The 17396-nt window shown below is 35.6% G+C and overlaps 2 protein-coding genes across 3 annotated transcripts in view; one reads left to right on the top strand and one right to left on the bottom strand.

The window, feature by feature from the left end:
• FAM133A (family with sequence similarity 133 member A) overlaps positions 1–10012 on the bottom strand; it is a 38873-nt gene extending 28861 nt beyond the window's left edge. The window contains exons 1-2 of one of the 2 annotated variants that reach the window (XM_050775243.1): positions 9878–10012; positions 8915–8987 (exon numbers count right to left, since the gene is read on the bottom strand). The gene's annotated coding sequence lies outside the window, so the exon portion shown is untranslated. Of the gene's footprint in view, positions 1–8914; positions 8988–9394; positions 9651–9877 lie in introns of those variants that run through there. The other variant, XM_050775241.1, reaches the window with a different exon arrangement.
• NAP1L3 (nucleosome assembly protein 1 like 3) lies at positions 9992–12737 on the top strand. The gene has a single exon (XM_050775240.1). It carries the CDS (start codon positions 10359–10361, stop codon positions 11886–11888), a length of 1530 nt encoding a protein of 509 aa, XP_050631197.1. The 5' UTR covers positions 9992–10358; the 3' UTR covers positions 11889–12737.
• The last annotated feature ends 4659 nt before the right edge of the window (positions 12738–17396 follow it).

Here is a 17396-nt window from a genome sequence, read left to right as displayed (position 1 = left end):
AATATATGAAAACATGTTCAACATCACTAATCATCAGGGATATGCAAATCAAAACCACAAAGAGATATCATCTCACCCCAGTTAGGATGGCTATTATAAAAAAGATAAAAATTAACAAATGCAGGTGACGATGTATAGAAAAGGGAACTCATACATTTTAAGTAGTAATGTAAACTAATACAGCCACTGGAGAACAGTATGGAGGTTCCTCAAAAAACAAGCATGTATTATTTTTATAATTATAATAGAAATATGACTTGACTTTCCAAAGAAAAGTATCTTTTAAACAACAAAGAAATTGGAGGGAAGTTGTTTTCAGTAATTTACGAGACAGGAAAATGCAATGTGGCAAGTTTGATTATGCTTAATTCAAGCAACAGATTCTGATAAGAATAAAAGTAATTGGGTCATTAGGGTAGCCATTTTATGAGATATTCAGAGTACTGTTTATTAAAATAAGAAGCTCTGGTAATTTGATCTATATTTTCCTTTAAATGCTCATTATATGTAAAGCAATTTTGCAATAATTATCTAGGAATATTGTCCTTTAGTAATAAAATACTAATGAAATAAAAGGGTTAAATAAACAGACATTTTAATTTAATATTAAGTGTGGATCATCATTAGATTCCAAAATTTTTCTCCTGAAGACTCTGTGTGTCCTCCTAACTGTTAATAGTTTATGAGGTGTTACTATTTAGAAGTTGGTTGGCAAAACACCAATTCTTTAAAACCTGAAAATTTAGTAAACTAATGTAATTTGTTGCATAACAATTATGCATCAGTAAATCAGGCACAATTAAGAGACAATTGTTAAATTAGAATGCAATTAAAGGCTAAAACAAATTTTATTTGAACAGCAAGTAAAAAATGGTACTGCTGGCTGAACGTGGTGGCTCACTCCTGTAATCCCAGCACTTTGGGAGGCCGAGGCAGGTGAATCACTGGAAGTCAGGAGTTCGGGACCAACTGACCAACAGGGTTAATCCCCATTTCTATCAAAAATACAAAAATTAGCTGGGCGTGGTGGTGAATGCCTGTAATCGCAGCTACTTGGGAGGCTGAGGCAGGAGAATGGCTTGAACCCGGGAGGTGGAGGTCGCAGTGAGCCGAAATCACACTATTGCACTCCAGCATAGGCAACAAGAGCAAAAGTTTGTCTCAAAAAAAAAAAAAAAAAAAAAATTGGTACTGCTGCAAGGAAGCCAGTTCATTTGTTTAAGAAGTTAATTAGTACAGTACTAAATGTATTCTTGTGCAGAGCAATTCTCTGAGAGAGGACAGAGGATTATAAATAAGAAAATATCTTGGTCCGTCTCCTAGGTAAATTTAAAATATACATAGGAAAAGAACATGTGTGTGTACACGCAACAAATGATGTATGTGGCTCTGTTATAATGTTTATCATAAAGCATACAAAAATGTAATACACCCCAAGCAAATAAGCTCTGAAGGAAAGACAGAGTTAAAGAACTATGTTCCATTGGGTAACTATTCCTGGAGAAGATAAGTTTAGTAAAAACTGTTTGGACATGCACCATGTTATAAGAATTTTACATGTACTATGTCATTTCAAGCTCACCATTGCTCTGTGAGGTGGGCACTATTATTATCCCCATTCTACAGATGAGGAAATTGAGGCATAGAGAGTGAAGAAATTTGCCCACGGTCACTAGAGGGTAAAGGACACAGCTTGTACTTATACACTGGTTTGATTCCAGACAGTGGAGTATCACTAAAAGTTTAGGATTAGAGAAAGGATATAAGTGTTTTCAGAAAGACCTTTCTAAGAACTATGTATAGCATATCTGAGAGGCTAAGGAGCAGTTTGGGGGCTGCTACAAGCAGATTGGTCAACTAGTCTAACATTTACATAATTTTCTTTTCATGTCATATTTAATCTTTCTTACAAAGAAGGCTATAACACATTCTCATGATGTAAATAATGAAACAGTTTTAATTAAGGTATCCAGTTACCTCTAAACAAACAAACAAAAATACTCATTCTTTCAGATAGACAAATGCTGGTTATAAGAGAAGACAGACAAACGTGGTCAATATTATCATTTTAAAATTTTGTTTACACCTGTTTTAAGAGAGTTGCTAAATCAAAGTAATGAATCTAGAGAATGCATGCCTCTATTTCTTCTTTCTCTGAGAAGCAGATTTTTTAACCAAAAGCAACAATTAGTGCATTGACATCTTGTTTGTTTACTCACTTCTTAGAGAATTGTGAAGTGTTAGCTATCATTCCCTTGAAAGTATCAACAGCAGATTTGCTGAAGCATTAGTCTATACTACATACTAAACATATACTTTCATAGAAACATCTACCAGAATGGAGAACTATTTTTTTTCTCAGAGGAGGTACCTAATGAAATTAATTAAATATATTTGGATATTCTGGAAAAAATTCGGCAGAAAATGTCACTTTGGGCTTCTTCTAGTTTGTCCAAATAAATTGCAAAATGGGGAAATAGCCATTGCATAGATAGAGAGATAGATAGATATATCTAAGATATCATATAAGATATATACATATATATCATATGCACATAAGATATATCTATCTATATATAGTAAGCATTTTTCATTTTTCAAAGTCTGGATTTTTCCTTCCTTTTTAGTAAAATTAAATAAAATACTTTCAAACTTGCAATAAAAAGGTCTGCTTTACTTGAATTTTAGGATAGAAATTCTTCAGATGAGTACTACAGGCAAAAAAATCTTCATTACCCTTGTAAAAATATTCTTCTGTGATGTGGTTTTACATTTTGAAAAATACATGCTGTTTGTACATTTAAAACTAGCATTAGCAACAAAAGCAAAAATAGACGAAAGGCATCACATCAAACTAAAAATGTTCCTAAAATAAAGGAAGTAAATGAGTAAAGAGGCAACATATGGAATGGCAGAATATATTTGCAAACCAAACATATGATAAGGGGTTAAATATTCAAAATGTATAAGGAACTCATCAAACAACTCAGTAATTTAAAAAAACATAATTTAAAAAATGGGCAAAAGATCTGAAGAGAGGTTTTTCAAAAGGCATACAAATGGCCAATAGGTATATGAAAAAACATTTGACATCACTAATCAGGTAAACGCAAATTAAAACCATAATGAGATATCATCTCACGCCTGTTAGGATAGCTATTATCAAAAAGACAAAAGGTAAGTGTTGGTGAGAATGTGGAGAAAAGCTAACCTTTGTAAACTGTTGCTGGTAAGGTGAATTAGTATAGCCATTATGGAAAACAGTATGGACATTCCTCAAAACTACCTTAAGAATGGAACTACCATATGATCTAGTAATCCCAGTACTGAGTATATATCCAAAGGATATGAAATCAATACATTGAAGAGATATCTGTACTCCCATTTTCATTGCAGCATTATGTACAATAGCCAAGATATGGAATAAACCTAAGTGTCCATCAATTGATAAATGGATAAAGAAAATATTGTATATATACACAATGAAGTATTGATCAGAATTTAAAAAGGGAAATCTTGTCATTTGTGGCAACATACATAAACCTGGAGAACAATCTGCTAAGTGAAATAAGCCAGGCACAGAAAGACAAATACCACGTGATCTCACTTACATGTGGAGCATAAAAATGTCACATTCATAGAAACAAAGAGTAAAATGGTGGTTACCAGACGATTGGGAGTTGGGGGTTTGAGGAGCTACTGTTCAAAAGACACAACATGGCCTGGCACAGTGGCTCATGCCTGTAATCCCAGCAATTTGGGAGACCAAGGCGGGTGGATCATGAGATCAGGAGATAGAGACCATCCTGGCTAATATGGTGAAACCTCATCTCTACTTTAAAAAAAAAAAAAAAAGGAAAAGAAAAGAAAAATTAGCCAGGTGTGGTGGTATGCACCTGTAGTCCCAGCTACTCGGGAGGCTGAGGCAGGAGAATCACTTGAACCCGGGAGGTGGAGGTTGCAGCAAGCCGAGATGGCAAACTGCACTCCAGCCTGGGCGACAAAGCGAAAAAAAAAAAAAAAAAAAAAAAAAGACACAACATTTCAGCTAGACAGGAGGGAGGTAAGAGAGATTTTGAGGGTTCTCACCAGAAAAAAATAAGTATTTAAGGTAACATATATGTTAAAATGCTTGATTTAGTCATTCAATAATGTATACATATACCAAAACATCATGTTATATGGCAAAAATATATGTAATTTTTACATGACAATTAAATTTTCTTTAAAAAAATAGCGCTATGTTAAATATCCAAATTGGGAAATAATTTTCCTTACCTTACATTGCATTAATTTTAACTTCCCTTTTAAACGCCATGCAGTTAAGGGTATAGTGCTAGAAATGCAATTCAGAAATGGTTCCTTAAAAAATAAAAATCTATAACAACATACCATTTTCTGTTCATTTGAGTATATCCATATTATAAGAATAAGTATAAAATGAAATATTTTTGTTTGAAAACCACTGCTATCGTTTAAAATGTTATAAAACAGCAAATGTTTTATTTACTACTATTAATAATAGCAACATCATAACAACCAATGTTTTATTATTATTCTTTTTTGAACCATAATTTATTAACAGCTTGAATATACTTTCTACTTAATATTTCCATTTTAGCAAGTAGGTCTCTCTTTATCAGATGTGAGAAAAACAGGGCATTATTTGTGCTCCTGAATAATGCTAACTACCATTCTTGTGACTGGGCTGTAGACATCTACACACTGGCAACTCCACAAAATAGAAGAACATTTATGTTTTTTTTTTTTTGTTATTTCTGTTCTAGGTTTTTACTGCTGTTATCTGACCCTCTATCTCACATAGTTGGGAGCAGAAGTGAAAGGTCAAGGATGAAGATCCAGCTCCTGTGACTGTCTCCATTGTAATGAAATTCTGTTATCACACAATTTTGTTCTCATTCTTTCCCAAATGTATCTAACAAATGGATAACTACCGATTGTGTCATTAAAATCAGTACACAAAGGAACAGATTAGAGAGTCCAACACAGACCCACATATACAAGGACAGCTAATTTTTGACAAATGTGCAAAGGCAAGTCAGTGGTGAAAAGACAGTCTATTCAACAAGCAGTGCTGGAAAAACTGTGTATCTACATCAAAAGAAATAAACCTTCAATCCATACCTTGTACTTTTCGCAAAAATGTATCACACCTAAATGCAAAACCTAAAAGTATAAAACTTAAAAAAAAAAGGAAGAAAATAATTGTGACTTTGGGTTAAGCAAAGATTTCTAAGAGATGACACCCAAAGTATGCTCCATAGAAGAAAAACAAGATAAATTGTACTTCATCAAAATTGCAAACTTCTTATCCCAATTACCTTGATTTGACCATTACACATTGTATTCATGTATTAAAATCACATGTGCCCCAAAATATGATGTATGATGTATCAATATAAAAATTACTAATGTTTCCTCTTTAAAAACAGTAAAAGACACCCTTAAGAGAATTCAAAGAAAATATGCAGTCTGAGAGAAAATATTTGCAGAAGTTATAACTGACAAAGAACTTGCATCCAGAGTATATAAAGAACTCTCAAAGAAATATAAATTAAGATCACAATGAAATACTACTGAATACTTATTAGAATGGCTAACTTTTAAAACACTGCCCATATCAAATGTTAGCACTGTTGGTGGAAATGCAAAACAACCACTTTGGAAAATAGGTAATTTCTTAAAAAGTGAAACATACACCTACCATGTGATCTAGTCATTCCACTCCTATGTATTTTGCTAAAAGAAATTAAAACATATGTCCATACAAAACTTATATACAAATGATCATAGCAGGCTTATTTGTAGTAGCCCAGAACTCAAAACAACAAAAATGCCCATCAACAAATCATAGTATTGCCAAGTAATGAATAATTACTCGGCAGTAAACAGGAAAAGTAAACTCCTGATACACACAACCACATGGGTAAATTTCAAAATAATTCTGCAAAGACAGGCAAAAAGAGGAACATACTACATTATTCCACTTATATAAAATTTTAGAAAATGCAAATTCATCTATAGGAACAGAAAACAGATTAGCTATTGTCTAGGGACAAGAGGAGGGATTCAAAGGCATATGAGGAAACTTTCAGGGATGATACAATTTTCATTACTTTGTCTGTGGTGATACTTTCACAGATAGACACATTTGTTGTGTGCCTATTATACATCAATAAAATGGTTTTTAAAAAAGAATTAGCTTGTATATTCAGATAAAACTTGTCCAAGAAGAACAGGAGGAAGAGTCATTCAAAAATAAATGAACTTGCAATGCTTCGCTTCTTAGATACCTACAAAAAAAGATAATGCTGCTACACGTGTCATTATACACTTTGTGTGTTTGTGTGGCAGGAGTGGGAGGTGGAAGGGATTGTGTGTATATTCATATTAAGGGAGGTATCAACAGATGTTAATGTACTATGTTCAGTCTGAATATACTATCAGATTCTGTGTTATGTATCATCTCATGTAGAAGCATTAACATTTAGCCGCCCTCCCACAAAAAAATCATCTAGTAATTGAACAAAGAACATATCACTATGCAAATAATTTATATATAACCTTATTAAGAAAAATAAGCATATGATATGATAAAACTAATATGTACATTTCACAGTAGAACAAATAGGATATAATGCAGCAATTAAATTGATTATGAAGAAAAAGCTTATTTTATTTTAGATACCTACTACATAAAATTAAATAAACTAATCAACCAAAAAAAAGCTACAAAAATAAAAGTGTGTTACAAGATACTTATGGATACACAATTAAAGTAGAGAATTGTGATTAGAAAAAATCATCTACTTTCAACATTTTCATTGCCTATATCTAGGAAAAAATAATTCCAAATTGAAAATCACAATTGTTGATTAATACATTATTTTTATATGATGTTTTTGTAAGCTTTTTTCTATTTTTCATCTCCATGTTCCATTCCAAACTTTTCCAGGATCAGTGTGAGTGGTTAAGTAGTTATCCGTAATCCTTGAAAAGCATCCAAAAAAACCCCCAAGCATCCCCCCCAAAAAAACCCAACCAATTTTAATATGAAATTTAGTCACATTTGCCCAATATCATGCATTATTTCCTGAAGAAATCATAGTTGTCTTAAGTAAGTCAAGGCCAAAATCATTTTACCTTTAGGATTTCACCATTGATTAACTTCTTGCTTAATTCAGTAGAAAACAAAAAATATGAATAGACAGTTCTCAAATAAACATAAACATATGAAAACACAATCTTACCACTAATCTAAGAAATACAAATACTAATATTGATAAATTAATTTGGAGATGTTGATTACAAATGTAAATGTAAGTAGTGATTACTTCTCAGTTTTATTTTGAGTTACTTTTAATTTCTTCTTTGTATTTCAATGTATTGTCTGACTTTATCAATGAACACATATCATTTTCACAAAATGTAAAGTTATCTTAACACCGACTCATTAGTTGTTTGCAACTAATGGATCAGAAAAGAATTTAGAAACAGACCCAAGCAATTTATTTAATGTGATCAAAGTAGCATTTCAAGTAAGCAGGAGATAGAAAGATTACCAAATAAATGGTACTAGAAGAATTAGCTAGCTAATAAAAATAAGTATTTTAAAAATCTGGATCCCTACCTCGTGACTCACTCTAAAATACTAATTCCTGATGCTACAAAGTTTAAAACATAAGAGCATACTTTTTGTAAAATCTCCATAATTTAAAAAGAAATAGTGAGTCTCAGAACAATATTTATGGTATAACACCATTGATGTAAATCATTGTTTCTATAACATATGCTTTGATTAAAATTATTCAACGAAAGGATATGCACTTAGTAAGTTTCATTCACCATTATACTACAATTCTCTACCACATTTGCCCAGCATAAGACAGGCACAAAAATATATTAGCTGAATGACAAAAAAAATGAACCTTTATGTACTGTTGGAACTGTAAATTGTGATAATCATTCTGCAGAGAGTTTGGCAATATGTATACAATAATAATTCCATAATATGAAATGATCATTCCCAGGCCATTCATTTCTAGGAATTTATCTTATGAACAATTTTCAGAAGTGCATAGAAATATATGCTTTAGGTATCCAGGGACACTTTTATTATAGCAGGAAAATAGTATGTATATAAGGGGAGAGATGGTATAGAAATAGCCACCCTATAAGAGGAATCTGTTCAAATAAATTAAGGCAATTATTTCCATGGAATATGCACTTATTTAAAAATAAGATGTTGATCATTTGCCATGAAAATATAGCCATTAGTAACTGATAAATTAAATGAAAAGACTACAAAACATAATATGGTATCACATAGATAAAGCAGTATACATAAATAGGCAGGTATGTATATGCACAAGGAAATTTCTAGAAGGAAGTGCATCAAAATGCTAGTAATTCTTATCATTTGGTGGTTAAGATTGTGTGTTTTTACTACTGTTGGAATTTTCTGTATTGAGGTTTTATCTTTGCAATGTTCACAGACTTTGACAATTAGAGATATACAATAAAAGTAAATGCATTTATGAGACAGAAAAGCATTTCATAACTTTTAAAAACGTGACTACATGACAAAGCACAAATTCTATAAAGATTAATCTAACTTTAATACAGTTCCTCATTTGAAATGAATAATTTATCATATTTCATATTTTAATTTACAACTTGTATTCTATGACCAGGTTAAGATAGTTAATGTGGTTAAGTAGGCTATTGTCTACATTACTATGCCAAATTACCTCTGTGGATTTCCTGTTTCCATAGAATTATCAAGATTATTATCTAAAATAAATCTCTAAATGACTGCATCCTGTAAACTTTTATTCAGATGGAGATGAGTAATTTTTGTCATTCTTTAAAATGTGCTAAATATGATCCTTACCTTTGAATGAAAAGTAAATACTCGTCTTTTTTATTGTACCAAGGTAGTTGTTCTGTAGCAGAAAAAAAAAATCCTGTAAATAAAAATAACAAATACCCGTTTTTAAACTTCATTTTGCAAAAGTTTATTCACATATTACTGGACTTGTAAATCATACTATAGTATGGCTAGAATTTTACAACATTAGAAGGAAATTGGTGGCAGATGACATCGCATACACTGACAGAAGATGCACATTCATTAGCACAAATTCCCCCTCCCATCCCACTGTTCTTGGAATTGAAACCTGCTGCACAAAAGTATAACGCAAATCATTTGCTTTTTAACAATACTACCTAACATTTAATACACTCTTTGTTTTATCTACAAGGTTGTTGCAAGCATTGAGAAGGGCTACGTGGCAAGTTAGCAGCAAGGTTGGGGTATATAATATGCCAGCCTAAAAAGAGAAATATAATAAAAATGGTGTAACTGACTCACGGCAACATGGGTTCGCAAACCTTGTAGATGGATATAAACCAGGCTTGCCAAACATCACAGACAGCACTTATTAAATCAGCTTCGTGGAATGCAATACGCCTGCTGTCTAGTCCCTCCCCCCTCTGCCAATAACCGACTCTCCCCTTTTTTATCCAGTGTAAAAATACTGCTCATAGAATATTTAGAGAAAATCGTTTTGTTTTTAAATCGTCCACAGTCACACTACCCAATGACGCCATTTGGACCATTTTCATTCAATTTTTTTTTTTTTCTTTTACAGATTTTTGTCAAGAGACCCGTGACAAACTAAACGGGAATTCAGGATGGGCGGATGGGAGAAGGAAGACACGCCTCTTCTGCCCTTGTTAGGAACTATGGCTGGTATTTTTACCTCATGTCTACGCTTTTTTTTCCTCTTTTAATTATAAAACTATAAATATAGACTTTTTGGGGGGCTCGGGGACACCTTCCAGGGGGTCGCACCTCAGCCGGCGAGCAGCGTCTGGGAAGGTGGGCGGAGCCAGGAGTAGTGGCGTTTGGCCGTTCGTTGGGCGTACGGTTTGTCAATTAAGGTGGACCAGCAAATGAGGAGCGAACTAAAGGCACACTGGGAACGAAATTAACGGGAGGTCTGACTGCGAGGGGAGGGGGCTCGCGATCTAAAACGAGAAGAGATCTCGGGGTCTCATACTGCGCCATTCGGCTGCGGTACATCTCGGCACTGTGTAGCTGCAGCCGACAGAGGCCTTGCCGCCACCGCTGTCGCCCAGGCCTCCACTGCCGCTGCCACCTCAGCGCCGGCCTCTGCATCCCCAGCTCCAGCTCCGCTCTGCGCCGCTGCTGCCATCGCCGCTGCCACCTCCGCAGCCCGGGCCTCCGCCGCCGCCACTCAAGCATCCGTGAGTCATTTTCTGCCCATCTCTGGTCGCGCGGTCTCCGCGGTAGAGTTTTTCAGGCTTGCAAGATGGCAGAAGCAGATTTTAAAATGGTCTCGGAACCCGTCGCCCATGGGGTTGCCGAAGAGGAGATGGCTAGCTCGACTAGTGATTCTGGGGAAGAATCTGACAGCAGTAGCTCTAGCAGCAGCACTAGTGGCAGCAGCAGCGGCAGCAGCAGTAGTGGCAGCAGCAGCAGCAGCAGCGGCAGCGGCAGCAGCAGCAGCAGCGGCAGCACTAGCAGCCGCAGCCGCTTATATAGAAAGAAGAGGGTACCTGAGCCTTCCAGCAGGGCGCGGCGGGCCCCCTTGGGAACAAATTTCGTGGATAGGCTGCCTCAGGCAGTTAGAAATCGTGTGCAAGCGCTTAGAAACATTCAAGAAGAATGTGACAAGGTAGACACCCTGTTCTTAAAAGCAATTCATGATCTTGAAAGAAAATATGCTGAACTCAACAAGCCTCTATATGATAGGCGGTTTCAAATCATCAATGCAGAATACGAGCCTACAGAAGAAGAATGTGAATGGAATTCAGAGGATGAGGAGTTCAGCAGTGATGAGGAGGTGCAGGATAACACCCCTAGTGAAATGCCTCCCTTAGAGGGTGAGGAAGAAGAAACCCCTAAAGAAAACCCAGAGGTGAAAGCTGAAGAGAAGGAAGTTCCTAAAGAAATTCCTGAGGTAAAAGATGAAGAAAAGGAAGTTCCTAAAGAAATCCCTGAGATAAAGGCTGAAGAAAAAGCAGATTCTAAAGCAGACTGTATGGAGGCAACCCCTGAAGTAAAAGAAGATCCTAAAGAAGCCCCCCAGGTAAAGGCAGATGATAAAGAACAGCCTAAAGCAACAGAGGCTAAGGCAAGGGCTGCAGTAAGAGAGGCTCATAAAAGAGTTCCTGAGGAAAGGCTTCAGGACAGTGTAGATCTTAAAAGAGCTAGGAGGGGAAAGCCTAAAAGAGAAGACCCTAAAGGCATTCCTGACTATTGGCTGATTGTTTTAAAGAATGTTGACAAGCTCGGGCCTATGATTCAGAAGTATGATGAGCCCATTCTGAAGTTCTTGTCGGATGTTAGCCTGAAGTTCTCAAAACCTGGCCAGCCTGTAAGTTACACCTTTGAATTTCATTTTCTACCCAATCCATACTTCAGAAATGAGGTGCTGGTGAAGACATATATAATAAAGTCAAAACCAGATCACAATGATCCCTTCTTTTCTTGGGGATGGGAAATTGAAGATTGCAAAGGCTGCAAGATAGACTGGAGAAGAGGAAAAGATGTTACTGTGACAACTACTCAGAGTCGCACAACTGCTACTGGAGAAATTGAAATCCAGCCAAGAGTGGTTCCTAATGCATCATTCTTCAATTTCTTTAGTCCTCCTGAGATTCCTATGATTGGGAAGCTGGAACCACGAGAAGATGCTATCCTGGATGAGGACTTTGAAATTGGGCAGATTTTACATGATAATGTCATCCTGAAATCAATCTATTACTATACTGGAGAAGTCAATGGTACCTACTATCAATTTGGCAAACATTATGGAAACAGGAAATACAGAAAATAAGTCAATCTGAAAGATCTTTCAAGAATCTTAAAATCTCAAGAAGTGAAGCAGATTCATACAGCCTTGAAAAAAGTAAAACCCTGACCTGTAACCTGAACACTCTTATTCCTTATAGTCATGTTTTTGTGGTTTCTTGGTAGTCTGTATTTTAAAAATTGTCCTAAAAAGTGTCTAAGCGCCAGTTTATTCTATCTAGACTGTTGTAGTATAATATTCTTCAAAATATGTAAGCTGTGGTCAATTATCTAAAGCATGTTAGTTTGGTGCTACAGTGTTGATTTTTGTGATGTCCTTTGGTCATGTTTCTGTTAGACTGTAGCTGTGAAACTGTCACAATTGTTAACTGAAACAAATATTTGCTTGAAAAAAAAAAGTTCATGAAGTACCAATGCAAGTGCTTTATTTTTTTCTTTTTTCCAGCCCAGAAGACTAAGCGTTTAAATCTGCTTGCACTAGCTGTGCCTTCATTAGTTTGCTATAGAAATCCAGTACTTATAGTAACTAAAACAGTGTATTTTGAAGTTTGACTGCTTGAAAAAGATTAGCATACATTTAAGAATGTCAAGACCACATTTGATTCAACTGAGACCTTGTGTATGTGACATATAGTGGCCTATAAATTTAATGATAATGATGTTACTGTTTACCACCGAGGTGTTAATATGACATAGTATTTTTAAAAAAGTTTCTTCATCTTATATTGTGTAATTGTAAACTGAAGATACCATGTTTTCTTTGTATTATGTTCTACCTTCCCTTTCACTGAAAATGATCACTTCATTTGATACTGTTTTTCATGTTCTTTTATTGCAACTTAAAATAAATAAATATTAAAGTGTGTTATACTATGAAAATCTAGCCTTTTCTCCTGACTATAAAAGAGGGATGCTTATCATAGAAAAAAGTAGAGGATCACAAGGAAGGGGACAATTTAATAAAAAGATAACTATTATTAACATTCTGATGTATTTCCCACATCTTAGCTTTTCTGTTGGAGGACACTCATTCAAGATTTTGGAGAGCAATGGGACAAGGAGAAGGAACAGGGCATGGAGGGAAAGGAAGGGAAAGGTAGAAGAGGGTGGGGATGGGTAAGGGAGGAGGGAGAAAGGAGGGGTGGAGGAGAAAGAAGAGAGAGGTGAAAAAGGGAAAGGGAGGAAGGTGGGTAAGGGAGGAGGGAAAAAGGAGGGATGGAGAAGAAAGGTGAAAAAGGGAAAGGGAGGAAGGTGGGTAGCAGAAGGAATGGAGGGGGCAAAGGGAACTGGAGAGAAGAGGGGAGGGAGAGCAGGAGTACCTCACTCACAACGCCACTTATATGTAAGACAAGCTATGGAAGGTCACACTACCTTGACTCATTTTTTCTTACAGGTGACACCAGGCTTTCATCTCTTCACCATGCAGCTGGTCACAGAGAGATCCTAAGATTTTGCTTTGAGATAAGTGTGAGGAGGTTCCCTCACACTTAAACTCAGTTTACCAGGGAGTTTGCACTGGACATAAAGGGAAAAGCACAACATATAATAAAGTGGTGTCTTATTTCACATTTGTCATTTCTGGGTCCACATATGTTTTCCTTGAAAACCTCATAGGAAACTGTAGCCAAAGTAAGACAGGATTTTAGAATTTCTGGCTCTCTAGGCATAAAATGATCTATAATAGTCTTCCATACCACACCATATATAGTTTAGCATCTTTTATTCTGCTTAACAATAGTCACTCCCCAATTTCTATAATGTAAAAATATTAAAACCGATATCATATTTAACCAACCACGTGTTCAGATAGTTAGGTTTACTTTATGATTTTCCACAACATGAGGAAGCAAATTATTGTTTCTAGCAATACCACAGCGTTTTTTGTTTTGTTTTGTTTTGTTTTTGTTTTGTTTGTTTGTTTTGAGACAGAGTTTCACTCTTATTGCCCAGGGTGGAGTGCAACCTCCGCCTCCTGGGTTCAAGTGATTCTCCTGCCTCAGCCTCCCAAGTAACTGGGATTACAGGCATGTGCCACCACACCCAGCTAATTTTGTATTTTTAGTAGAGACGGAGTACCTCCGCGTTGGTCAGGCTGGTCTTGAACTCCCGACTTCAGGTGATCTGCCCACCTCAGCTTCCCAAAGTACTGGGATTACAGGCATGAGCCACTGCGTCTAGCCCACTGCATTTTTTTTTTTTTTTTACAGTGCCTATTTTATTTTTGAGATTTTTGCATCCATGAAGAATGGATATGGCAGATTCACTTATATGCCAAAACTAAAATGAAGAATGTAACAAATATAGTGTACCTGGCTCCTGATGCATAGGTACCCAAATTGGATAAAAACTGTACTTGCCAGACATCACAAAGAGCAGAGCCCTTAAAACTTCTGCATAGGATGCAATATACTTTTTGCATCTTAGAACTCTTAGCAAAGTATTTAACACCTTCCCTTTCTGTGTTCTCCATATTAAAGGAACACATGTTATTATAGAATATTTGCAAAATAGAAGCAGAAATGCAGAAGATAAAAATCACTCAGAAGCACACTATACTAAGATACGCTCTTTTGTGGATTAGTGTATTTTTTCCCAGTTTATCTCTTGATAAGGTTTTATTACTGCTCTTTTTAACTTTAAAGTTAGATCTAGGGACGGGGCAGGGTTTCAGAGAGCCAAAGATTTATGCATCAGTAAAATGGGACACCAGAAATGCAATCAGCCAGTAGTAGATGCTACAGCCACCTCTGCATGTTAAGGAAGATGGGTAGAGCCAGAAAACTCGTGGGCTGGCACACGTATTGGGCTGCATGTTTGCCCATCACACTGGCTCAGACAATGAATGATGTTAGAAGGAGCAGCCCGCTGGGAACTAAGCTAAGGGGAAGAGAAGATAGTGAGAAGTGTTCAATGAGTCATCTTCTGCACCTTCCTTATGGTTTGCTGTTTCTTGTTGCTGTAACTCAAAGCCGAGGCCAGCTGCCCCCAGCCCAAGGAAAAGGTCACCTCCTCCTCCAGACTGCTCCTCCACCCCCTCTTTATCTTCCTTTGCAGTCCAGACCACCTCCTTGTTAATGAGCTCATTTCCCTCCTGAGTTGGGCTCTGAGCATCCACCTAGTCATTCTAAATGTTGGGTCTTTTTTGTTTAATGTGGCAGACTCCAGATAACAAGAGACATCTGTAAGCAGCAGCAGCAGAGACTACTGAAAAGGTAATGGAAGGAACCTGAGCTGTGAGCGAAGAAAGTGACAACACGGTCAAAGGATGCAAACGTCACGTTCTGCAGCCTGGAGTGCTCCAAGCCTGGAGGTGCCACACTATCTGGCAATGCCAGTTCATCTGCCGTTAAAAAGCTTCAGGGTGATGTAATAAGATAGAAGCTGATTTTTTTTTTTTTTTATCAGGAATTGCAGGCTCTGGGAAAAGGTATATATCTTCACTTTATGAGGTGTTTCAGCCCACCAACACATGTATGAAGATGTGGGATTACGCCTATAGATTACAAAGTGAATGTCCTGACAGTGATGAGGTTTTGAATAAGGAGAATCTGGATTCTAAGGTAACTGGTAAAGCTGAGAAACAAAAGGAGGGGCAAAGATGGGAAAGGAGAAAAATGATTTAGGAAGAAACTCCTTAAAGAACTGAGCAAGTGCTGACTTTTTGAAGTTATAATTTATATTTTATTTTAACAAAATATTTCAAAATTAAGGTGTTGAAGAAGATAGGAGCTGACGTTAAAATGAGATTTCCTGATCCCTTCCTCTTTGAATATTCAGAAAATGAGGTCTGTAAAGAATGTCACATAGATCACAGGAAAATAAAAAACATCCCTCTAAAAGTAAGGTAATCACATATTAAATCGGACACTCCAACCCAAACTGAAGAAGTTCCCAAAGTCTCTTTATTTCCTTCAGTGCTTTATTTCCTTTAGTGCTTTATTTCCTTTAGTTCTCTTGAAACACAGTGCCTGAAGGTGGAACCCATGAAGAAAATAAGTCAGGTTCATTTGTAACTTTGTGATTGCTGGAATTTAAGTTACATTCTTTTCTAATTCAGCAAAGAGACTTACACTAAACAGAAGAGTCTGTTGGAACCTAGGATGACAGCAAACTGGAAGGCTGACAGATCTTGATCCAACTATTTATAAGACGGAAAAGCTGAGTTTTCGAGATCTGGAAAATACTTTGAACATCTGAACTCAGAAAACAACATGATTTGAAGAAGCAGAGTATATAACCTGCAGTATAATATTTCAATACAATTATGCATTACTTAAAATTTTACATTTTGTGTTTTTTATAGATTATATTTTCAAAATATCAAAAGTGAAATGTTTTAGTATTAAAAGACATAGTATTTAGAAGTATACCTTTCTTTGAGATGAAGAACACAGCAAATTCTCTAGGAAATCTTTATTTATTGCTATGTAGTTTAGTCCTCATGATATATTTTTATCATATAGCTATTAGAGAGCAACAGTAAAAATTATCAGAAATTTTCAGTAAAGCTAATATTTACTTGAGGAAAAATACACTTGAAGAATGAATCCAAGTATATGTTCGCCTCCAGCTCAGAAGTAGGAAGGGTTTAAGTCATCTTGTACCAGGTGTACATGCATTATTTTGCTATACAAATAGACTTATTTATTATGCAATGGTACATTACAAACTACCTCTTGAATAAAGCAACATAGAGCTAAGAATTTTCAGAAACCCATTGACATAAATTCTCCTAGATTATTTATAGTTTTGAATTTTGCATGACACAAATTTATAAAGAAAATAAAATAATACTTAGACTATTGCTTCCCATAGTAGTGTCATTAAAAGTTACTGTTTGCAAGTGATTTTTCATTCATCTTTTACTCTTCAATTATATTTGTCATTTTTAAATTATTATGCTTAATCACCTTAGTTTGAAGATGATTAAGCATATTTTCTTTGCATTGTGCTTCACTAAAAGCTATCATATTGTTTTATTACATCTTCTGATTATAAAATGTGTTCACTATAGAAAATTTGGAAGATATTTTGAAAAGTACAAAATAATTTAAAACTTTACTTGAAATTTGACATTTTATATGAAAACATATCTATGTATATGTCTTTAAACATCACTACTATTTTATACTTTTCGTATTTCATTTCTTATATTTTGAAGTACTATCTACATCAGTGCATGTAAATCTTCACTCTTTTTAGTTGTATTTGATTTATAATTGATGTGTAATAATTGTACATTTTTTATATTTATATTCTTTCTTTAATTACACTTTAAGTTCTGGGATACATGTGCAGAATGTGCAGGTTTGTTACGTAAGTATACACGTGCCATGGTGGTTTTTTGCACCCATTAACCCATCGTCTACATTAGGAATTTCTCCTAATGCTATCTCTCCCCTAGTCCTCCACCTCTTGACATGTCCTGGTGTGTAATGTTCCCCTCCCTGTGTCCGTGTGTTCTCATCGTTCAACTCCCACTTATGAGTGAGAACATGTGCTGTTTGGTTTTCTGTTCCTGTGTTAGTTTGCT

Source organism: Macaca thibetana, chromosome X, assembly GCF_024542745.1.
Source record: "Macaca thibetana thibetana isolate TM-01 chromosome X, ASM2454274v1, whole genome shotgun sequence".
Lineage (NCBI taxonomy): Eukaryota > Metazoa > Chordata > Mammalia > Primates > Cercopithecidae > Macaca > Macaca thibetana.
Note: the sequence above shows the minus strand (reverse complement) of the source record. Positions and strands in the feature narration are given on the sequence as shown.